A 20153-nucleotide genomic window follows, 5' to 3' on the forward strand; every position below is an offset into this window, starting at 1 on the left:
GGCATTTGGCCCCAAACAGCCCCAACATAAGTAGGGAGCCCCAAAGAGAGGCTGGGAATGACTTTGAAGAATGCTTTTGATTCTGCTTTTGACCTGCCTCAGCAAAACTATTATTATATTTTTTGAAACTATGACTTGTGTTTTGTCCTATTCTTTTAGGAGTGAGCAGTCTATTCATAACCAATCTGGGATCCCATGCCATTTCACTCAGCTGGCATTTCAAGAGGTGAACACTGTCTCCAAGCCTGGAAATGATTCTTCTCTAGGGAGATAGAGTTAAGAGCATCTTGGTAAAGGAGGTTGAACAATGCTGCCCTTTGAAAGTAGCTTCTGTAATGTTCTCTGGGTGACGATGAAGGTTCTGGAGAAGGGGAGTTTTACAACACCAACCTCCACTGAACAAGCAAAGTAGTCAGGCTACCAGTTGGGGGCTGCCTACGCTGAGGTCTTTGATTTAATTCTGACCACAAAGCATTCGTTTATTTAACATCTTTCAGAGATGAAAATGTGATTGGGAGCTAGGCTTACAAATTGGTGGTCCAATTCTAAAGCCTGTAGACTAACTCACTGGAAGCATACGGGCTGGTAATGAGATTAGAGACTCAGCTCTCAGATATCACACAGACTAAAATACATATTCAGGAAGCCGGAGATGGGGTCCCGGAGCGGACCAAAAATATGTTATGCAAATACAGTGTGTCTGTATTAGTCTGGGAAGTAATGAAAAATAGAAAGAAAGTAATCTTGAGACCTTTCTTGTCCTTAAAGATGTGGTGGGTTCAGAATCACCCCCCTGAGAGGATGCCCCCTCTCTGGGCTCTGGCTGGCTCTGCAGAACACGGATGGGTAGCTCTGGGAAGGCACATGCAGATGAAACCTGTCCCCCTCCCACCCCCCGCCTGCTTCTGCCAATGCACAGGACCTGCAGCAATAAAGTGAAAAGCAGAGGAAAGTATGAAGTGATTATTTTTCTCTTTATCCCTTGTGGTTGGGCATGGCTGCCCTCAATCTGTTGTTTGAATTGATTGTGTTTTCATATCTCTGCCTTCCTTCCAGACACAATGCTCTTCACTGCTACAAATTATTAGCATATTTCATCAGAAATTCTTACAGCAGAAGTATGCCACATGATGATAATTCTTTTCATCAGCAGAATGGGACATTGCTATTCATGAAGTTACGTATCCATAGCATCTCTCCTTGATGAGTTTCCTCCCTAGTCCATAGGCTAACTAAATCCAGGACAGGAAATGTGTATGTGAATGTGATAAAGAGAAATTGAGATAATTTGCTCTGACAAATCTAATGTGCTGTTTTAAATTTACTAGAGAGGTCCAGCACGGGGGCCTCTCAACACGTACTCAATCTGTAAGTGAGCTCGTTACCACAGAAAAAGTGTCCCTTTAAATGAGTGAGAAAATTGGTTCAGAAGTTAATGGTCTGATGTCTGGGGGGGGGGCGGGGGGGAGGGGTGGCGGAGAGGCGGTATAAAAAAAAAAATTCCAAACTTTATTATCCAGGTAGCAGTCTACAGAAGGTACAGATAGCATGGCTACCTACTAAATCCAAAACAGCGTTCTCCCATTGGGGTGCCTGGGTGGCTCAGTTGATTGAGTGTCCGACTCTTGATTTCTGCACAGGACATGATCCCAGGGTCATGGGATCCATCCTTGTGTCCAGCTTCACTCTAAGCATGGAGCCGGTTTAAGATTCTCTCCCTCTCTCTCTCTCTCTCTCTCTCTCCCCCTCTCTGTCCCTCTCCCCCACTCACACTCTCTCTCTAAACAAAGAAAATGAAATTTAAAAATAAAAATAAAAAAAGAATAAAGAGTTCCCATTGATTATAGTCAAGGGTGAGGCAGATATTGCTTACGATATGCCACAGATTTCTTCCTCCTGAAAATTAAGCCATGGTGGAATGAAAAGCTGATATATGAATTTACCGGAGGCACCAGATGATCGGCTTCTAGAATATCATCTTTCCTTCTCCCAGACCTCAAGAGCCGGTAATTCATGATCTCTTAGGCTAACAAATGCAAATTTAAAAAAGATAAATGAAAGCCCTGACTTCTCAGGGCCCAGAGGACCTGGTTATGTTTCACAAGGAAGCAGCTGAAAACAGAAGATTCCACACTTGTCTTGGTGCTCTTCTGACCTGGTTTACCAGCCAGCAATACAAAATCTGTGCATTGAAGGAATGAATGAGTGGTAAAAGAATGGAAATGTGGACAAAGAGGGCCTTTCACAGGGAGAGGAAAGGGTTGGGTGGCTATATTTTGTGAAATTGAATTGGAGGTTGTGCCTGGGTGGCTTGGTCGGTTAAGTGTCCGACTCTTTATTTCAGTTCAGGTCATGATCTCATGGTTTGTGAATTCAAGCCCCACATCAGGCTCTGTGCTTGACAGTGCGGAGCCTGCTTGGGACTCTCTCTCTCTCTCTCTCTCTCTCTCTCTCTCTCTCTCTCCTGCTCACTTTCTCTCTCTCAAAACAAATAAATAAGCTTTAAAAAAAGACATTAAATTGGAGGAGTGAAAAGAATTTACACATGTAAAAAAAATAACTGGTTAATTGAGTAAATAGTCATAGGTTTTAAACCTGGGCTTATAAGCAGCAAACTGAAAAGTAAGGAAACAAACAAACAAACAAAAAAACTTCTCGAGATCACCAATAAAGTTACAGAGGCATTTCGGAGTTTCATTTCCTTAGGAAGTGTGCTCATTAATACCACACTGACGTAAAAACTTTTTTTTTTTAAGTTTATTTATTTTGAGAGAGACAGAGACAGCGTGAAGGGGAGAAGGGCCGAGAGAGAATTGAAAACAGACTCCACACTGCCAGCACAGAGTCCGACGCGGGGCTCACACCCAGGAACCGTGAGATCATGACCTAAGCCGAAATTGAGTCAAATGCTTAACCAGCTGAGCCACCCAGGCACCATGCCATAGAAACTTTTCTTAAGTATTTTCCTGCCATTCTGTTGTTCCACTGAAGGATCCAGAAGACCGTCCTATAGTGGATCAAGACGACATTCCCACTTTTACCCCTATCCTGCTCACTCCCTCCACTAAAAGAATTTTGTATTAGTCCTTTCTTTGATATAAGAGTTCCTCGAAGTGCCTCCCAGCTAGGAGCCTGTTCAGAGAAGAAGTCTACCTATTCAGGAATAAGCCTTCCAGGCAGGAGGTATTCAGGCTGCAAGAAGACAGTACAGACTTCCTATACAAAGGCATTATCTAATTTGGGATAATTTGGGATATGCATAAATATTTTTACCCACCTCAGTAAGATGATTTTAATTCCATGTTTGTATGTGACAGCTAAATGGTATAAAAAAATGGCCTGAATGATACACTTAGTCCTGTTTGCTTTTGAAGCCTCTAACTGGAACAGGGTATTCCCAGATTCAGAGTCATTTTTCCCAGGACAATCACCCTTATACCTCATGAACTGAAATGAACGGCCAGAGCAATAGAGAAGTGAAATAATTTGGGTATGCTCAGTTTCTGCCTAATATTCTTAGCTATTAAAATAATTCTTTTGTTCATTGTGTTGGAAGTCACTTCAAACCCTTTTCAGAATGAAACAGTTATAATAAATAATTGAACAGTGTGTGTGTGGTTGCAATTTGAGGAATAACTACATTTCTCCTAACATGGGACTTAAAATCCTTGGAATTAATTTGAAAACACCCTCCTCGATTTCATTTTCTCTCAATTTAAAAAATACTGAGTACATGTCAAAATCTGTTTCCTGAAGGTGACCAGAGCAGCAAAATTAATCACCAAGAGCTATTATCATTGAATATAAAACTGCATAAAGGCCTCTGAAGACTAGACTGTGCTTAAATTTCAAGAGGGTGTGGTTGTGGGTGTGAAATATGGGGCTATCATGTAAACCTTGGATGTTTGCCCAAAGCATGCCCACACAGCCACCCCTGGTTGGCCAGCTCTCTCAGACAGACTGCCTTTAAGTAAGGCCCTCTTACAGCATGGTCTGAGAAGGAGCCATGTGGGCTATGCCACAGCAGCTGCTTTGGTGATGAGTCTGTTTCTCAAATGCCGTGCATCAGCAAACCAAGGAAACGATCTCACTTACCATCACACTGTCATCTGCTGACACTGAACTTGGAGATTCAGGAGTATAGTCAGAATCAAAGGAGATCCCGGTCTGCTAAACTTTAAAATAGGTTAGTAACAAAAAGCAAAACCTACCAGAGTAGTCTGCAATGGCTTAGCTTCTGGACTATAGCTGCAGCCCAAAATTGGTCTTCAGAACTAGCCTTGGTTCCTTGGAACATACTTAATTTGGGGGTCTGATGGTGGATAGTCCCTCAATAGTAAACTTCCCACACATACATGATCTTCTCATTCGGAAGTTTAATGTAAATGTCATAACAATTTAACAAAAACTTCAGTAAGAGGAAGCAAACTTTCCAGTTATTCTCAGCTCCTCTTCCATCACTGGCCCGAACAGGAGGTTTTTGGAAAGCAGTGTTTTGTCCATCCCTTTAAAAATATATTTACATGTTTTTTCAGGCTTATGACTTCTGCTCTGGGCTTACTGAAGCCAGGTCATTTTGAATGTTTGAGTTAAACAGCCCTTGGGAAAAGAAACTTCAATTATTTTCCTGTCTGGATAAGTGTCAGAACAATTCATCATAACAACTAATACAAATGTACTTACTTCTATGAAAGTCAACTCCTTGAACCAAGACACTGGTATTTGTTCCATTGCCCTGAGCTTTTTTTCTGATTTCAGTTCACTGAGCCCTTTATGCCTGGGCAGAATTTAAGGCCCATTGGTGAGGTCTGCATAGTCACGAGATAACATATAGCAGAAATTTGACAATTAGCTGAAATACTTGGGCTGTGCAGACAAGTAATTTGGGCTGCTACTTTAAAAATACATATTCAGGACAACTAGAGAGAAGGAGAGAGGGATGAAAGTAGAAGCTTTCATTAACATGGCCATATCTGCATTGAACATATCTGGGGATGAAAATACAAATAGGCACAAAAGCCAAAAAGAAAATCAGCATGTGATGATTTACCTTAGAAAGGAAGGTCACCCAAGACTCTCTAAAATTCTCTTGATTTGCAGTAAGCTATCTTCAAACATTATCTTGATGTAAATTTTCCCTTATTTTCTTAGACTGACCCTCAAGAAGAGCTAGAATGTTTGTGTCAAAAAGGCAAAGAGAAAAAAACAAGAGTGTTCCACCCTAGAATGGTTATCTTGAGATTCCAAAAGGAAAGCCACAGTGGTGCAGGAAATAAGAGATTATGTCCTGGAAGGAGAGGAAAGGAAGAACCCAAGTCACATGGGGTGTAAGGCAGGGAACATGGCAGCAAAGGTGCTGTTGGCAGCGGGTGGGAAGAAAATTGAGAGAGAAGAGGACCATCTGGCAGGCAGCACAGCTGCTGCCTGGAAGACAAATGACACAGGCAGATCCTGACATTGTGAGTGGTGAAGAGCTGTTCTACCTGTCCTCATTGGGCCAGGACCCTCATGGACACCTGCCTGCCCACTGCCAATGGACAGGGTGCTCATTTCTCCAAACATCTGCTGAGCCCTAGAACTGCCTCTTGTTTCCTCCCTTGAATGGCCTAAACAGAATTCCCCCCAAAGTAGAGTGGGTCTTTGCTACTCAGTCACGCTGTTGGAGACAAATCCAAGGCCTTCAACCGTGTGGGTGAGATAGAGTGGAAAAATATAGCTCCCATTACAAATTCCTGCTCATTCTAATCAAATTTATGGAAACTGAGTCAATCCATATCTTTTCAGAAGCATATCTTCTCCATAAAGAGAGGGGTCCTGGAAATAACCTTGGTCTTCTTGACTAGGAGCCCTTGTTCACCTCACCTATATGGCTGATGGGTGATGTGTTAGTTTGAGAAGGCACTAAATGGACAATCTTTGGGGTATACAGATATGAGCAGATATCAAATGGAGTAAACATGACCCAAATGTTTCCCCATAATTTCCTAAAGAAGCCTGAAGTGCCTCACTCTCCTTTTCATTCACTCATAGAAGAAAACATTTGCCAGGTACTAATCTAGAGTCCCTCTGTTATATCATGCAACTAATGCAGGTACATTCAGGGAAATAGCTGTACCTTTAGGAGCATTAATAATTGTACAACCAACATTGACTACAGTGAAATGATCATTAAAGTCCCATCTAGCTAGCAGGTGAAATGATTCTATTAAACTTTAGTTGAATATCTAACTTGGGGAAATTGGGTATAAAATGCAATGTCCTGGACTTAATTTGGGGGAGGGGGGTTCTTGTGTCCTACAGTGATGATGGTGTGCAATAAACCTGGGTATCTCAGGACCAAGGACCCTTGAAATATGGCTGTCCCCACACTCTTTATTGCCTTGTGCACAGCTACAAGTTACACACAAGAAGCAGTATTGTTTGATTTAGCTTTTTCCTTGACTTTTAACTCAGTGAATAGGAATTCCTTTGGGACGAATTTTAACATGCTCGATAAAAATCCTTGCCCACTGATGCTTATACAGAATCTGAGCCTTAATACCACTTTAAGACTATCAGCAGAAATAAATGGCTTCTCAAGGCAGAAAACAGGACTTTTCCCCTCTCTTCTTGCTGATTTATGACTTACTGATTTGAAATCACATTTAGATTATCTGCATACTATAAAGGAGTAGAAATAAAAATATATTCTCCCTCTACAATTTTTTCTTTTAAAAATTTTAAAATATTCAAAAGTTGAAAGAATAAAATAGTAATAAGGGACTGCAACCCTTTCCTTGGATTCCACAATTATTAACATTTTGCTATAATCACCTCACCTATCTATCTATTTATTTATTGTGAAGCCAATTGAAAGCTAATGTTTAACATTATGGCATGTCATTATAAGGACTTTGGCATGCAAAGCCTAAAAACAAGGACATTTTCAGTACAAAATATCATTATTACACTTATGAAAATAAAAATTCTGAAATGCCATTTAATATCTTGTTCATTCTTGACCATTTTTCCAATGGTCTAAAAATTATTCTTTATGCTAATTAATAGATTTACTTTGATGTACTAGGTGTGACTTCTCAACACTTGGTTTCCTCTATTGGCAGAAAGCATGACTTATGAGATTTGAGACTGTTGTAATATGCAGATTCTCATTTCTAGTAAATGTACTCCAAACTCAGTTACTTGAAGGCATATTTTATTTGACAATGAAGTTAGCCTGGTGGGATCACCAGTAATCTAAGTTGGTTATCTGTCTATGTGCATAGGCATGTGGCAACCAATTACTAAATGTTACTCTGACCTTTTCCTAGACGCAGATCACCGTGGACCATCTTGAGGGTGGACAATACCAGGGCCTCGACTGTTGTTTTGTTCAGGCAGGAAAGCAGCTCCTGGGCTATGGGCAGTTTTAGGTGTAGACCCTCCTTGCCCTACAACCATATGTGCTGGATGTTCCTCAGACATCGCAGTTATGAGGATTAATCAGATCCAGACAAGAATCCTGTCCTAGTGATTGAGAGCATATCCATGCGCTTTAAAAAAAAAAAAAAAAAAAAAAAACCAAAACAAAACGGAAAAACAAAATAACAAAAAAACAAAAAAACAAAAAAAACACCAGCTGAGCATTCAGACAGCAGGATGGAGTTCTTTCATGCAAAAATGCCTGCACTCTCCCCTGGCCAGAGTCAAAGCCTTAGCCATTTGCTATCTCACAGAGTTTCCCTGCCAGTGAGGGGACAGATCATGCCTAGTCCTCTGAAGGAAAAGAAAACACGGGAAGGAGCTAGTGATGGGTGGAAGCATCATGCTCTTTTGGTAGGGGAGTTGGGAATGACTCTCTTGTGAAGTGGTGGATTTGAGTAGAGACCAGGGAGGGCGGGAGCCATCCTGCCATCCAGTAGGACACCGGGCAGCTTTAAGCCCAGGCAAAGTAGCTGTGAAGGCCTGGGGTGGGTCTGCCTGACGTATCTGCAGGGGAGTAGACTGAGGGAGTAGAAGAATGGTAGGGGATAAGCTGCAGGCCTGGGAGGGCTGGGGGGAGAGGGTGACACAGCAGGTCATGTAAAAGTCTTGGAGGACAGGCTGGATTTGGGAGCTTAACTCTCAGATGGGAAGCCATTTACAATCTGCATTTAGTACCTGAATGCAGGTCTGTGGCCTGCATATCTATGTACCAAATTTCCTTTGCTCCTCTTTCTCATCCCCTGTATTGTTTTAGACTTTCAGTTGTAAATTATGCATTTTTTATTGCATGTATAATTTGGCAAGTCACCTGAAATCTTTTGTGGAATCAAACAAGACATATCTGTATCTCTAAATCTATCTATCTAAGCAGTAAAAAAATTTTAAATTATATTACCTGTTTTGGCCTAACATTTCTGGTTAATATGAGCCACTATGTTAGCTCAAAACACTAAAACCAAGTTCAGGCATGGAAATTTTATTTTGATTCAGAATAAGGAAATTCAGAATCCTAGTAGTAACCATGATCCTTTATTTAATCTAACTATTCAAAAAGGACTGATATCTGTCCTAATATAATAGATAGCCCTCATATAAATATTATGGGCAGTCACTGTGTCTCAAGCTACAATGCCAATTCCTTAATATTTCAACTTTGGTCTCGGGGTGCCTGGGTGGCTCAGTTGGTTGAGTGTCCAAATCTTGGTTTCAGTTCAGGTCATGATATGGTTCTTGAGTTAGAGCCCTATGCTGGGCTCTGTGCTGAGCATAGGGCCTGCTTGGGATTCTCTGTCTCTCTCCCTCCACCCTTCTCCCCTGCATGTGTGCTGTCTCTCTCTAAAATAAATAAAATGAAAAAAAAAATTAAAAGTATTTCAACTTTGATCTTTAAAGTTTCCTTATTTTTCCTGTATAGTTTCCACAAACAAGCTTACTAACTCTGCTCATGGTGGCCAATAGAAAACAGCTTGACTGGATGTTTTGATGAGCTAATAAACGTGAAAACAATGTTTATCTTGAAACCAGAAAATTATGTTAAATCACCTCATATATTCATGCATTTGTACCATTAGAGGAAATGGAATGGGTGCAGGGAAGAACTACAAATGTTGTGTCTGTCCACAGGCTGTTTGCTGACTCACCTCACACAGGTTATACATTGAAGAATATTTATGGAATTCCAGTAACTAAACAGTGTGAACACCATCAGCCTTTCCCAGTGGGATTTTTAGGGCTGTGACTAATGCTGATAGTCTCAAACAGTCTTGGGTTTTCATTGAATTTTCAGAGGGTCATGCTAAAAAATGGCAACTTAAATTTAGGCAAACACCTTGGCTGCAGCGAAGGGTGAAGTCTGTTATCTGGGCCTTAAGTAACGAAATTCCATCCTCAGAAAAGGGAGAGTGTGAAACAATACTCAGTTTGGCAGAAGCAAAGATGAGATTGGCGGTGTAGGGGCTGAGGGCAGGTCACCTCAACATGTGCCACTTTGGCATACTGATGATTTCAAATAAAAGTTACCTAAGATACAGCAGTGCAAGAAGGACTTTCAGACTGTCCTCCCTTCCCCTAGAAGCAGGATATAAATCTCACATGGAAAAGGGAGCCTCCTTGTACCAGGAGGTAAAGAGATATCCTTACCACCAGACAGAGGGAATTCAGAGCTTAGAAGGCCGTATAAACAACCTTTGCTACTTTTTACTAATTTAACACCCAGCCCAAATTCTGTTTAGAATTTTTTTTTAAGTTTTATTTATTTATTTTGAGAGAGAGAGAGAGAGAGAGAGAGAGAGAGAGAGAGAGAGAGAGAGGCGGGGAGGGACAGAACGAGAGGGGGAGACAGAGAGAATCCCAAGCAGGCTCCACACTGTCAGCACAGAGCAGGATGCAAGGCTTGAACTCAGGAACCATGATGAGATTGTGACCTGAGCTGAAGTTGGATGTTTAACAGACTGAGCCATCCAGGTGCCCCTAGAATTTCTTACTGAATGAAGCTCTCAAAGTTAAGTTTTATTCATTCTGTCAACTCCCTGTAGATTTACAGTCTCTTTGTCTAAAAAGTATGAAAACTGCCTGTTTGGTCATCTCCTTAGTTCTTAATTTCACTGTTGGGCCTTCATGCACATTTAATAAAACTTTGGGTTTTTTCTCCTGCCAATTTGTCTTATGTAAATTTAATTCTTCATCCAGCTAGAAGAATTCGAAAGATAGAGGAAGAATTTTTCCTTTCCCACAATAGGAATAGGGTTAGGATCCCTTGGGGATAAGAAGGATGAGAGGGATTATATGGATAAAAAGACAGATTCAGGGAGAATTGATGCGTGAGTGAGTCTCAGTGGTCATCTACAGCCTGATCTTACTTCGTAGTCAGGAAACAGAGACATTAGGAGCACAAGTGATTGACTACACAGCTAGCTGAATATCCTTAGTGACAAAGGAGAAGTGACCATGTAGACAGTATGAGAAAGAATCTGCTTAGATGAACTTGAACTTTTAAATTACCTTTGATTTACTGCAGTCATGCCTGATTATTGCATGAAATCTGGAAAATAAAAAAGTGCACAAAAGAAAATAAAAACCCATCACTGAGAAACAGTCATTGTGAACATTTTAGTCTGTCCCTTTTTAAAATGGTTCAATGCCTGGGGTTGGATGATAAATTATGAAACTTCCCCAATGTCTAATTGTTGGAAATCAAGGGATGTCATTTTGGCAGGAGAACAGTGTTGGCTCTCTGGCTCATTCAGCCATTCCGCAGTTATTCAGTACGCATTCATCAGGCACCAGGCCCTGTGTTGGGCATGAGGCATACAAATATGAACAAGACAGGTATAGTTAGTCCCTGACCTCATGGAGATTACATTTCTCTCCAGGAAAACACAATTAACACTTAGGTACAATTATGAATGAATGCAGGCATTATGAGATTGTATAATGGTGTCTCTTGACATATTCCAGAGTCACTTTCTCTGGTTGTTGCTACCCAAAGTGGACTGCAGGCCATGAGCATCAACATCTCCTAGGAACCTGTCAGAGATACAGACTCTCGGGCCCATCCAGACCTAATGAAACACGATCTGCTGTTCACCAAGCTTCCTGGGGACCCACAAGCACATGAGGGTTTGAGGAGCACTGGTCTAAAGTATGAGTGGGAATCAGCAGTCCATGCAAGTGGTATGGGAATGGGGAAGGCCTGTCAGGCCCATAAGTGGGCTCTGGGTGGAGGCACCTGCCACCTGGAGACAGTGGAGACAGCCAGTGTGGCTGGAGCAAGACCAGATGGGGCTGGTGGGATGAGCAGGGAGGCCCTCAGTCTGGGGCTTGCCATGGGTTGGAACCACTTTAGATCCTCTTGGAGCCTTCAGTGTCCTCACCTGCCAAGGGACAATTATCCTCCGCCCCATCCCCTCATCCCCAGGGGCTGTTGGGAGGCTCAGATTCGTTAATGTGCCACAGGTGTTCACAGCTGTGGGCCTCTCACTGCTCTTCTTTGGAAGAAAAACGAAGAGCTGTGGTTTCCAGGATGCTCATTCCAGGATGCTTACCATGTCTGGAACTGGTGAGGTGGGACTCAAAAGTAATTCCTGGTGCTCATACAAATAGTTTATCAAATGCATACTAAGCACAGGTAGTCATTCTGCATATTGGTGGAGGTAGAGTGTTAGGAGAGGGGTTACAAATGGTGGAAGCTGTGAGGTTAGGGCTGCCCCTGGGGCCAGGACTACCTCCCCCATCCCCAGCTCACTGCCTGGCATCAGCCCCTGCTTCCTATAGTGTTGTGTTGTCAGACACAGGAGGGGGGACACAGGGTGACCTAGAGAAGTGACTATCAACCTTTGCACTGTCTTCCTCTTAACAGTGAGGCCTAGAGAGAAAGGGTAGAACTTAAAGCAAAACAAAACACCACCAACAACGACAAAGCCAAAACAAAACAACAAGAGAAGAAAAATAAAGAGAAACCAACCTCCCTTCAAAAGTAAAGGCCTTGAAGCTCATTTGCTATTATGAATCCGATTCAAGTATCTGGTTTCCATGGCTCTTACCCAGAGCAGGGCTCTTCCTGCGTTGCACCTGTGTAACTCTGCACCAGGCTTGAAAGATGGACAAGGTGAGCCAGAGAGCTCCTCTTTGTTCTCCACTTTCACACGCTATTATGCAGGCTCAGGCACTGAGCTGGCTAATCAGCTTGATTTACAGCCTGAAACCACCCTACCTCCTGTGTATCTCGTCCTAACATTTATATACTACAGGCCTCAAAGGTGTTCACGGCTCACTTTCTGCCACCTACCATGTTATCTGTCCTAGTAACAGGCATGGGCTTTTCCAAATTCTTGTTTACAATTCCTAATTCACAGAAAGGCATATCCAGGCCAAGAAAGTTTAGGTGGGTTTGAGGTAAAACAGCTGGAATCAGTCAGTGGCTCGACAGGACCAGAACTCAGAAGTGCTAGTACTTATTTCAGAGAGCCATTCATCACCATCAGATGATGATATTTAACTAACAAAAAAACACTAAGACGGAAATCTCATCAGCAATTATTCCCACCACCGAGACTCTAGCACTGGGGAACGCTCTGGCTATGTACTACCAGCCTCCCACAGCACCCTAGCCTTTTTAAAAATTACACAGTATATGGGGCGCCTGTGTGGTTCAATCAGTTGAGCATCTGACTTCGGCTCAGGTCATGATCTCACAGTTCGTGAGCTCGAGCCCTGCGTCAGGCTCTGTGCTGACAGCCCGGAGTCTGGAGCCTACTTGGAATTCTGTGTCTCCTATCTCTCTGCCCCTCCTCCCCTTCAAAATAAATAAATAAATAAATAAATAAATAAATAAATAAACAAACAAACAAACAAACAAACATTAAAAAAAATTACATGGTATGTGAATTCCTCTAATTCAGAAATATACATAAGAACAGTATAGATAAAGCCAATATCCCTCTGACACCCTCCTATCTGGACTCATTCACCACCCAAAGGTAGCTTTATGAATTTGGCAATATCTTTCTAAATTTAGAATTGCTTTGTCATACATATCTTTATTACTACACTATACCCATCAGCCGTTTCCACTGACATTTTGTTTCTGGGATCTATCATACTTTTATAACTGATCCATTTTTTTGTAGCTGTATTGTATTCTATCACGTGTCACTAATTTATTCATTCCACTTTTGATGAATGTTGAAGCCCTTTCCAATTTCTTACTGTGACAAACACTGCAACAATGAGTGTCTTTGTACCTTTCTTTTGCTGCCCACGTGTAAATACTCCTTTAGGATAGAATCCCAGGTGTTGTTGGATGAAAAGTTACACACATTTTCAATTTTAACAACTACTGCTAAAGTGCCTGCCAAAGAGCCTGTCCCATCTGATGCAACCAAATCAGTGTATGAGGGTACGTGTCTGTCCATAATCTTGCAAAAATCCTTATTGTCAGACGTGTCCAAGTATACTTTTCAAAAGTTAAATACAACTCTCAAATGTTTCTACAAATATGGCATGCACGTATGTCAAATTTTTTTTTACTTCATCAATTAATGAGAAAATTTGTAAGATGAAAAAGTTGATTCGAAGACCATTTGAAGAAACAGGTTTATACAATCCTTAAAATATATTAAAACAATATTGCTAGACTAGACATAAAGATGGTTAATGTCCAGGGTGCCTGGTTGGCTCAGTATGTTAAGCATCTGACTCGTGATTTCTGTTCAGCCGACTCTTAATTTCTGCTCAGTTCATGATTTCATGGTTGCTGGGATCAAGCCTGATTAAGCCCCACGTGAGCTCTGTCAGCACAGAGCCTGCTTGCAATTCTTTCCCTCTCTCTCTCTGCCCCTACCCTGCATTCACATGCACACGTGCATGCTCTCTCTCTGCGTCTGTCTCAAATAAATAAAATTTAAAAAAATGGTCAATGTCCTACAGGGCAATAAATTATAACCTGTGAAGTTATCTTTTCTATGGGGCGAAAATTATCTGCATCTCTACCAAACACAAATCTACAAGTTAATATATAACTTTACAGTCTTAGCCTTTCATTAATAGTAAATAGCAACATCAAACAATGGTGCATTCTGCTAGAAAATTAAGTAATCCTTGGGCTTTAAAACAATGCCCAATAACTATGAAAGGACATAGATTGAGAGGGCGACTATTCTCTTGGCCTTCTTTCTAGATATTGGATAAGTTTCTTAACAGATTTTTAGAAATCTGTATCAATGCAATGTATTAAAAAATGGTAGTTCATTGTGTTTTAATCTGAAGTTCTGTAATTACTAGTGGCTTTGGGGCAGTCATTACTTTTTAGTTAGCCCTGGTTTTCTCTCCTTCCAGGTCTCTTGAAACAAATATCACTGATAGGAAAACACTTTCTTCTCTTTAGTGACCAGGAATGCCTGCCACAGACTGAGGGGCAACTGTACAAAGTTAGGTCTCCCTAGCAACAGGGGCCCAAAGACCTGATTGTTCCTAGGCAAGATTTTACAGAATGCTTAAAAGCACCTTAATTCTGGCCTTTAAAGTACTAGGGATGGCTGTTCAGCCCAGTGGCAGTAAGAGAAAAAGGGTGTGTGTCCTGGGAGGGTGACCGTAGGGGGGGGGGCGGAGAATTGGGGGGCTCAGTGGGGCTTTGTTGAGGGAGGTCAAACTCAGCCCTGCTCCACTCCTTCAGCCTCTGCCCTCAGGCCCCTGGGTGCACAGAGCAGACTCCCTGGGGTCAGCCTATCAATCACACCACACTTACTGATTGCCACCACAGTGCCAGGAGGCCATGCCAAATTGTGGAAAACCCCTTCTCCTCCCAGTTTGCACAGCAAACGGGGACTATGACCAGCACGGGGGACCGGGCGGGGGTGGGGGGTGGTTTAAGATAAACCTAGATAGTGAACCATAAAGATAGGATACCTACAAGTCACTGGAGCAGTCTGAATAAAACCTGGTGGTGGTGATGGGGTGATGGGGGTGGGAAGGAGGACACGTCTGGGTCTGGACTCAGTCAAGTGACCAGCAACCCGCTCTCAACCTCTACAGTTTTTGTGCACTAGCTGGCCTTTCGATACTTTCTAGAACTCTGCAAAGTGCTGAAGAGCCAACCCGGTCTCTCCCACCCCTGCCTAGAGCTATGTGAAGTCACTTGAGACACTTCAGGACCCAATTTCCAATTCTTAAACTATCGCTTGAAATTATCTACCAATGAGGAACAGCCTAAGAAATCAAGGCTGCTATAGATCCCAGTTTTCAATGTGGGCAGTTAACCCACTTAGACTTCCGAAATCCCAGTCTCACAAAGGGCTACCAGGCTCCGGGGGAGGCTCTTTCAGAGGAAACGTCTTTCCCACCACCAGTTTGTCCCACTTCTTAAAAAGATTTGGGGTCTTCTTTTCCTTTTGGGGGCGACCGCTTGGCTGGCTGGCTGGCCGGACGAGATCTTAAGAGACGCCCCTTCTCAGTCTGTCCATCCCGCCGCGTCCTGGTCTGCAGCAGGCGTCCCGGCTGCTGCAGCACGACTGGAATGCGCGGGGGGACGCGGGGCGGGGAGCGGACTCGGGGCGGGGTGGAGACGCTGGGCACGGGGAGGGGACGCCGGGCGCGGGGAGAACGCGGGGCAGGCGGGTCTCTGCCCTAGACCTCGGCTCCCGGCCCTGCCTGGGGAGGGTGGGCGACGGCTCAGGGACTAGGGCGAGGCCAACAGTCCCGACGCCCGGCGCGACTGGACCTCTGGCACCGCAGCCTCGCCCGCGCTCCGCCCAGCCCTCGTCCCGGCCCCGGCACACGTGCAGTTTCCTTCCCGGTCGCCGGCCGGGTGGGGGCGCGCAGCCCCCCACCCACGAGTTCCCCAGGACCGAGAAACGGAAGAGAAGAAAGTCTGCACCGCGAGCCCCGGGAGTGCAGGCCCGCCCCCGCCCTCCCTTCCCAGCTTCTCGTCCAGTCACCGGCCGGCGGCTCAGGGGCCGGGAGGGGAAGGAAGCGGCGGGGGCGGTCCGGGTCCGGGCCCGGGCGGGGGGCGCGGGGGAGGGGCCCGGCGCTCGGGTTTCGGCCCGGCTCCCGGCCGCCAGGGTGCCTGCGGCCCCAGCAGCGCGGGCTTCGCGTGGGCGGCGCGGGGCGCGGCGGGCCAGGCCACCCCCTCCGCTCGCGGCCCGCGGCCCGCGGCGCGTCCGCTCACCCGGAGGCGGGAGGAAGGCGGCGGCGGCCTCGACGTCGACGACCGCGCCGCCCGCGATGGGAAGTGCCTTATAAAGCCGCAACTCGGCCGGGCCCGACCGACTCGCCGCCGCGCTTCCCCTGGAGTGCGCGCAGAGGCCGGGGGCTGACCCCAGACAGACCGGGGTTACGACGGACTCCGGCCCTTGACAGCCGCCAGACGGACCGCGGCTCCGGACAGACCTCGGACGGCCGGCGGACTCCGGCCCCATCCCGGGTCCGAGCGGACCACAGGCAGACCCCGGCCCGATCCCAGCTCCGGACAGACATCGGACGGACCCTGGCCCCGGATAGACCTCAATCCCGGGCAGACCGCAGGCACACGGCGGCCCGATCCCGGCTCCGGAGACCTCGGACCGACCCCGGCCCGGCAGGCGGGCGGGCGGGCGGGGGCCGAGGGCGCCCCCGGAGGCGGGGGCATGCGCGGCCCGCGGCATGGCCTCGGCGGTGTTTGAGGGCACCTCGCTCGTGAACATGTTCGTGCGCGGCTGCTGGGTGAACGGCATCCGCAGGCTCATCGTCAGCCGGCGCGGCGACGAGGAGGAGTTCTTCGAGATCCGCACCGAGTGGTCGGACCGCAGCGTGCTCTACCTGCACCGCAGCTTCGCAGACCTGGGTCGCCTCTGGCAGCGCCTCCGCGACGCCTTCCCAGAGGACCGGCCCGAGCTAGCGCGCGCGCCGCTGCGGCAAGGTTCGGGGGCCGCGAGCACCGGGGTGGGGCCGGGGGGCTCCTCGGATGGGATCTTAGCAGGAGATGTGGTTGCATGGTCGTCTTACAGCGCAATGAAGGGAGGAGGGGAAGTTACTTAAACCGAGATTGCGGCTTTCCCCTCCATCCCTGGCACGGGACAGGGGACGCTCAGATCCTCCGCTCCCAAATGAAGGGCGCCCGAAGCGGCAGTGGTCGGAGGACAAGGAGTCAGCCCGTGGAGCCCTGGGGCCTCCGGGCCGAGATTGGCAAGACAGGCGCCCTGACTGTCCCCAAGGACGAGTCACTGACCAGTACCAGTGCAGCGGCCAGTGTTGGGGTGAACCCAGCCCCTGCTCCGGACTGGCGGCCTCCCCACCTCCCAACCCCCGGGAGGGCGGGCTGCGACCCCCGCCTCGCCCGGAAGGGGACAGGAGAGAGAGTCGGTGAAACATTTGGGAAGAGTTAACCACAGTGTCCGGCTGGGGTCGCGTCGGCTCTGGCAGCCTCCCCTCCGAGGGCTCCGCTGGAAGGGGCTGTGTCTCCGGTCTCCTCCGGTGACGGAGGAGCCTGGGTGCGAGGTGCCACGCAGCCTTCTGTCACTCCTCCGGAGGGGCCTCCTTTCTGGCGACTACTAGGGAGAGACCGGTCCCCACCCCAGGGGTGGGTCCAACATTTGGGTTTGATTAACCGCGGCAGCCTCCTCCCTGGCCTTGTGACTGCCCTGGCCCTTGGAGATTTGAGTTCTCAGAGAACTGCCGCGGCTTCCTTCTGCCAGGCTGACGCCCTTCCAGGGGCTGCACTTGGGAGGCAGTAGGAGAGGCGGCCGGCCGCCAGAGGGAAGGAAGCGCCTGAGCGAGGCGAGCCTAGAAGTAGGAGGGGCTGGGGGAGAGGGGGCCAGGGAAGGCTGTAGGGCTCTGAGCAACCTTCCTCCACCACCGCTTGTGACCACCTGCAGCGCTGAGAATGGTCACACATCACCCAGAGGCCGTCCTGTCCACAGTCTTCTAAACATACCTGGGGGCTCCTTTGGGGGCATTTTACTGAAGCAGAGGGTGGCCGGGAGGAGTCTCCTTAGCTGCTGGTCTGTCTGCCTGAGGTCTTACCATAACCTCTACTTCCCCGGTCGATCCCCCCCCCCCCCCCCCCCCCCCGCCCCAGTGTGTGAATTATATGGATAATTAGCTCAGTTCTCATGACACATCCTTTGGAAAGGCTCCCAAAGCCAGCAAGTTTGAAGGCCCTGAGCCAGACGGCCTGCCTTTCAGGCTTCTCTTTGCCCCCCAGATTCTCACATTGATTTCGGATATGGAGATAGCTTTGTATTGTTTCAGCATGGCAGAGTTTTCCTTGGATTTGCTATTTGGGTGTGGATGTTGTTGTATTTTTTGATTTACCAAATGAATGCCTGAATCAGGAAAGCTTAGATGCAGGAACAGCAGTTTATTGTTGACTTACGTCCTTGCTGGAACAAGGCTGACCATTAACACATGAGAGCCCCTGAGAGCTGGCAGAGAGCTGGCCCTCCCCTCTGTGCTCCCCCCGACACACCCCGTCCACCCCTGCTCTAGGTCTCACTCTGGTCAGGTGACACAGCTCAGGTGTGTGACCCCAAGCAGGTAGATTGGCTGGAATTGTTCCCCCCCCCCCCCCCCCCCGCCCCGTAGCATAGTACTTTTCCTATTCTTGTCTTTTTCTTTTCCTTTTTTTTTTTTTTTTTTTTTTTGGTGAGAATTACAATGCATAGTATAGTGTCCAGCAATAGTTAGTCCTTCCTATACTCTAGTTGTTACTGTTACCCTCAGCGTCAGCACTTCTGGCAAGGGTTGTAGCCAGCTGGGAGGCCCCAGGATATGGTAGTGAAAACACCTTGCCTGGAGCAGAGGCGGGGGTGAGTGTGAGGCACCAGACTTGCTTTACACACGCAGCCAGGCTCTGTCCTCTCTGCATTCACGCTCTGGATCCGTTCTGGGTTCGTGATGCGGAGACACATAGCCTGTGTCTGAAGAGTGGAGCATCTACAAGTGAGAAAGGTTTAGGAAGAAAGTGATTATCAGGGAGAAAAGAAGATCCAGAGGGACAGGATGGCTGCTCAGGTATCTGAGGGGGACTAGAACTGGGTGTTAGCCAGGCTGCTGGTAGAGGTAGGGGCGGTGGGGGTGATCAGGACAGGGACCAGTGGTTGGCTTTATACTGGAACTGTTGGCACTACCTCCTGGGCTAGAGTCCTGTCCAGTGGAGACCTCCTGCCAGGGCTGGGCTGGCACCCCCTGGAGGGGAGGAGATGGGGCACTGGGACCAGAGGAAGGCGTGACCTTAATTCTTTGTTCCCGTCCTAGATTCTCTGCCTGAGGGCAAGCTGGTACTGACCCCTCCTGCACTACCTGAGTTTTGGGGTGCAATCCCAGGGGAACCCCTTTTCCTTTCTTAGATCCTTTTAAGTCCAGGGAAATTGTTCACGGAATAAAACACATAACAGTAACGTAAGAGAAGATTCTACCTTATTTTTATGCAGGTTTATTATTTGCATAAAAACATTGTCTGGATATACAAACTGTAAATACAAAAGGTAACCAGGTGCATGTATTCTATTGGAAATGCCAGGTTTTCTCAGTAGAATTCCCCATCAGATTCCCTTGCTTGAAATTTATTGAAATAGTTCTGGGCTGGGCTAGATCTGGGCTCTCTACTTTTATTAAAAAGCTTTGTGAGGAAATCTGGGTTTCGGAGCTCACGCTGGCAGCCGGCTGGTAGCTCTTATAAATGTCTGACTGAACACCCTCACGGGGTGTGAAAGCCTTGGCCCCTACTTGCATTTTTGAATCTGCATGCAATTAAAGGGATGTTGAGCCCTTTTTCTTAGTCCCCCAAGTACTGCAGTGGAGGAAAATGTTTATGTGGAGAGAATGTGCTTTTTTCTCCCTTGTGCACATGCACTGTGGTGTTAAGCTTGGCAACCGTCCGTGGGCCTTGAATATTTCACAGAGACACATGCACAGAGATACTTAAAGCCCTGCATGGGTAGAGGCACAGTGCTCACTAATTTACCTTCCTGGCCTCCTCTTTGGGCAAGGCTGACCACCCCGTCCTTTCTTGGGCCCCAGCCTGAGAAGATGGAGCCAGCTACTTCCTGTGGATATTATCTCTGGGTGACCAAGGGGTTCCTTTTGCCTTTTTTACACCTTCTACCCAGTGGGGCTGGGTCTTTAAGTTGAATTCCCTCTGCATAATACTTGTGTGGTTCAGAGTTTCCTGACCGTGGCCAAGGTTTCCTGCCTATTACATCCCTTACATCTGGGAA

The 20153-nt window shown here is 46.7% G+C and overlaps 1 protein-coding gene across 1 annotated transcript in view; it reads left to right on the top strand.

Annotated features, from left to right (window-relative positions):
• The first annotated feature begins 16596 nt into the window (after window positions 1–16596).
• Window positions 16597–20153, top strand: part of PXDC1 (PX domain containing 1) — a 28739-nt gene continuing 25182 nt past the window's right edge. The window contains exon 1 of the mRNA XM_019831569.3: window positions 16597–16855. Coding sequence (XP_019687128.2) covers window positions 16600–16855 — 256 coding nt within the window. The 5' untranslated portion in view covers window positions 16597–16599. The remainder of the gene's footprint in view (window positions 16856–20153) is intronic.

The sequence above is a fragment of the Felis catus genome, chromosome B2 (genome assembly GCF_018350175.1).
Source record: "Felis catus isolate Fca126 chromosome B2, F.catus_Fca126_mat1.0, whole genome shotgun sequence".
Lineage (NCBI taxonomy): Eukaryota > Metazoa > Chordata > Mammalia > Carnivora > Felidae > Felis > Felis catus.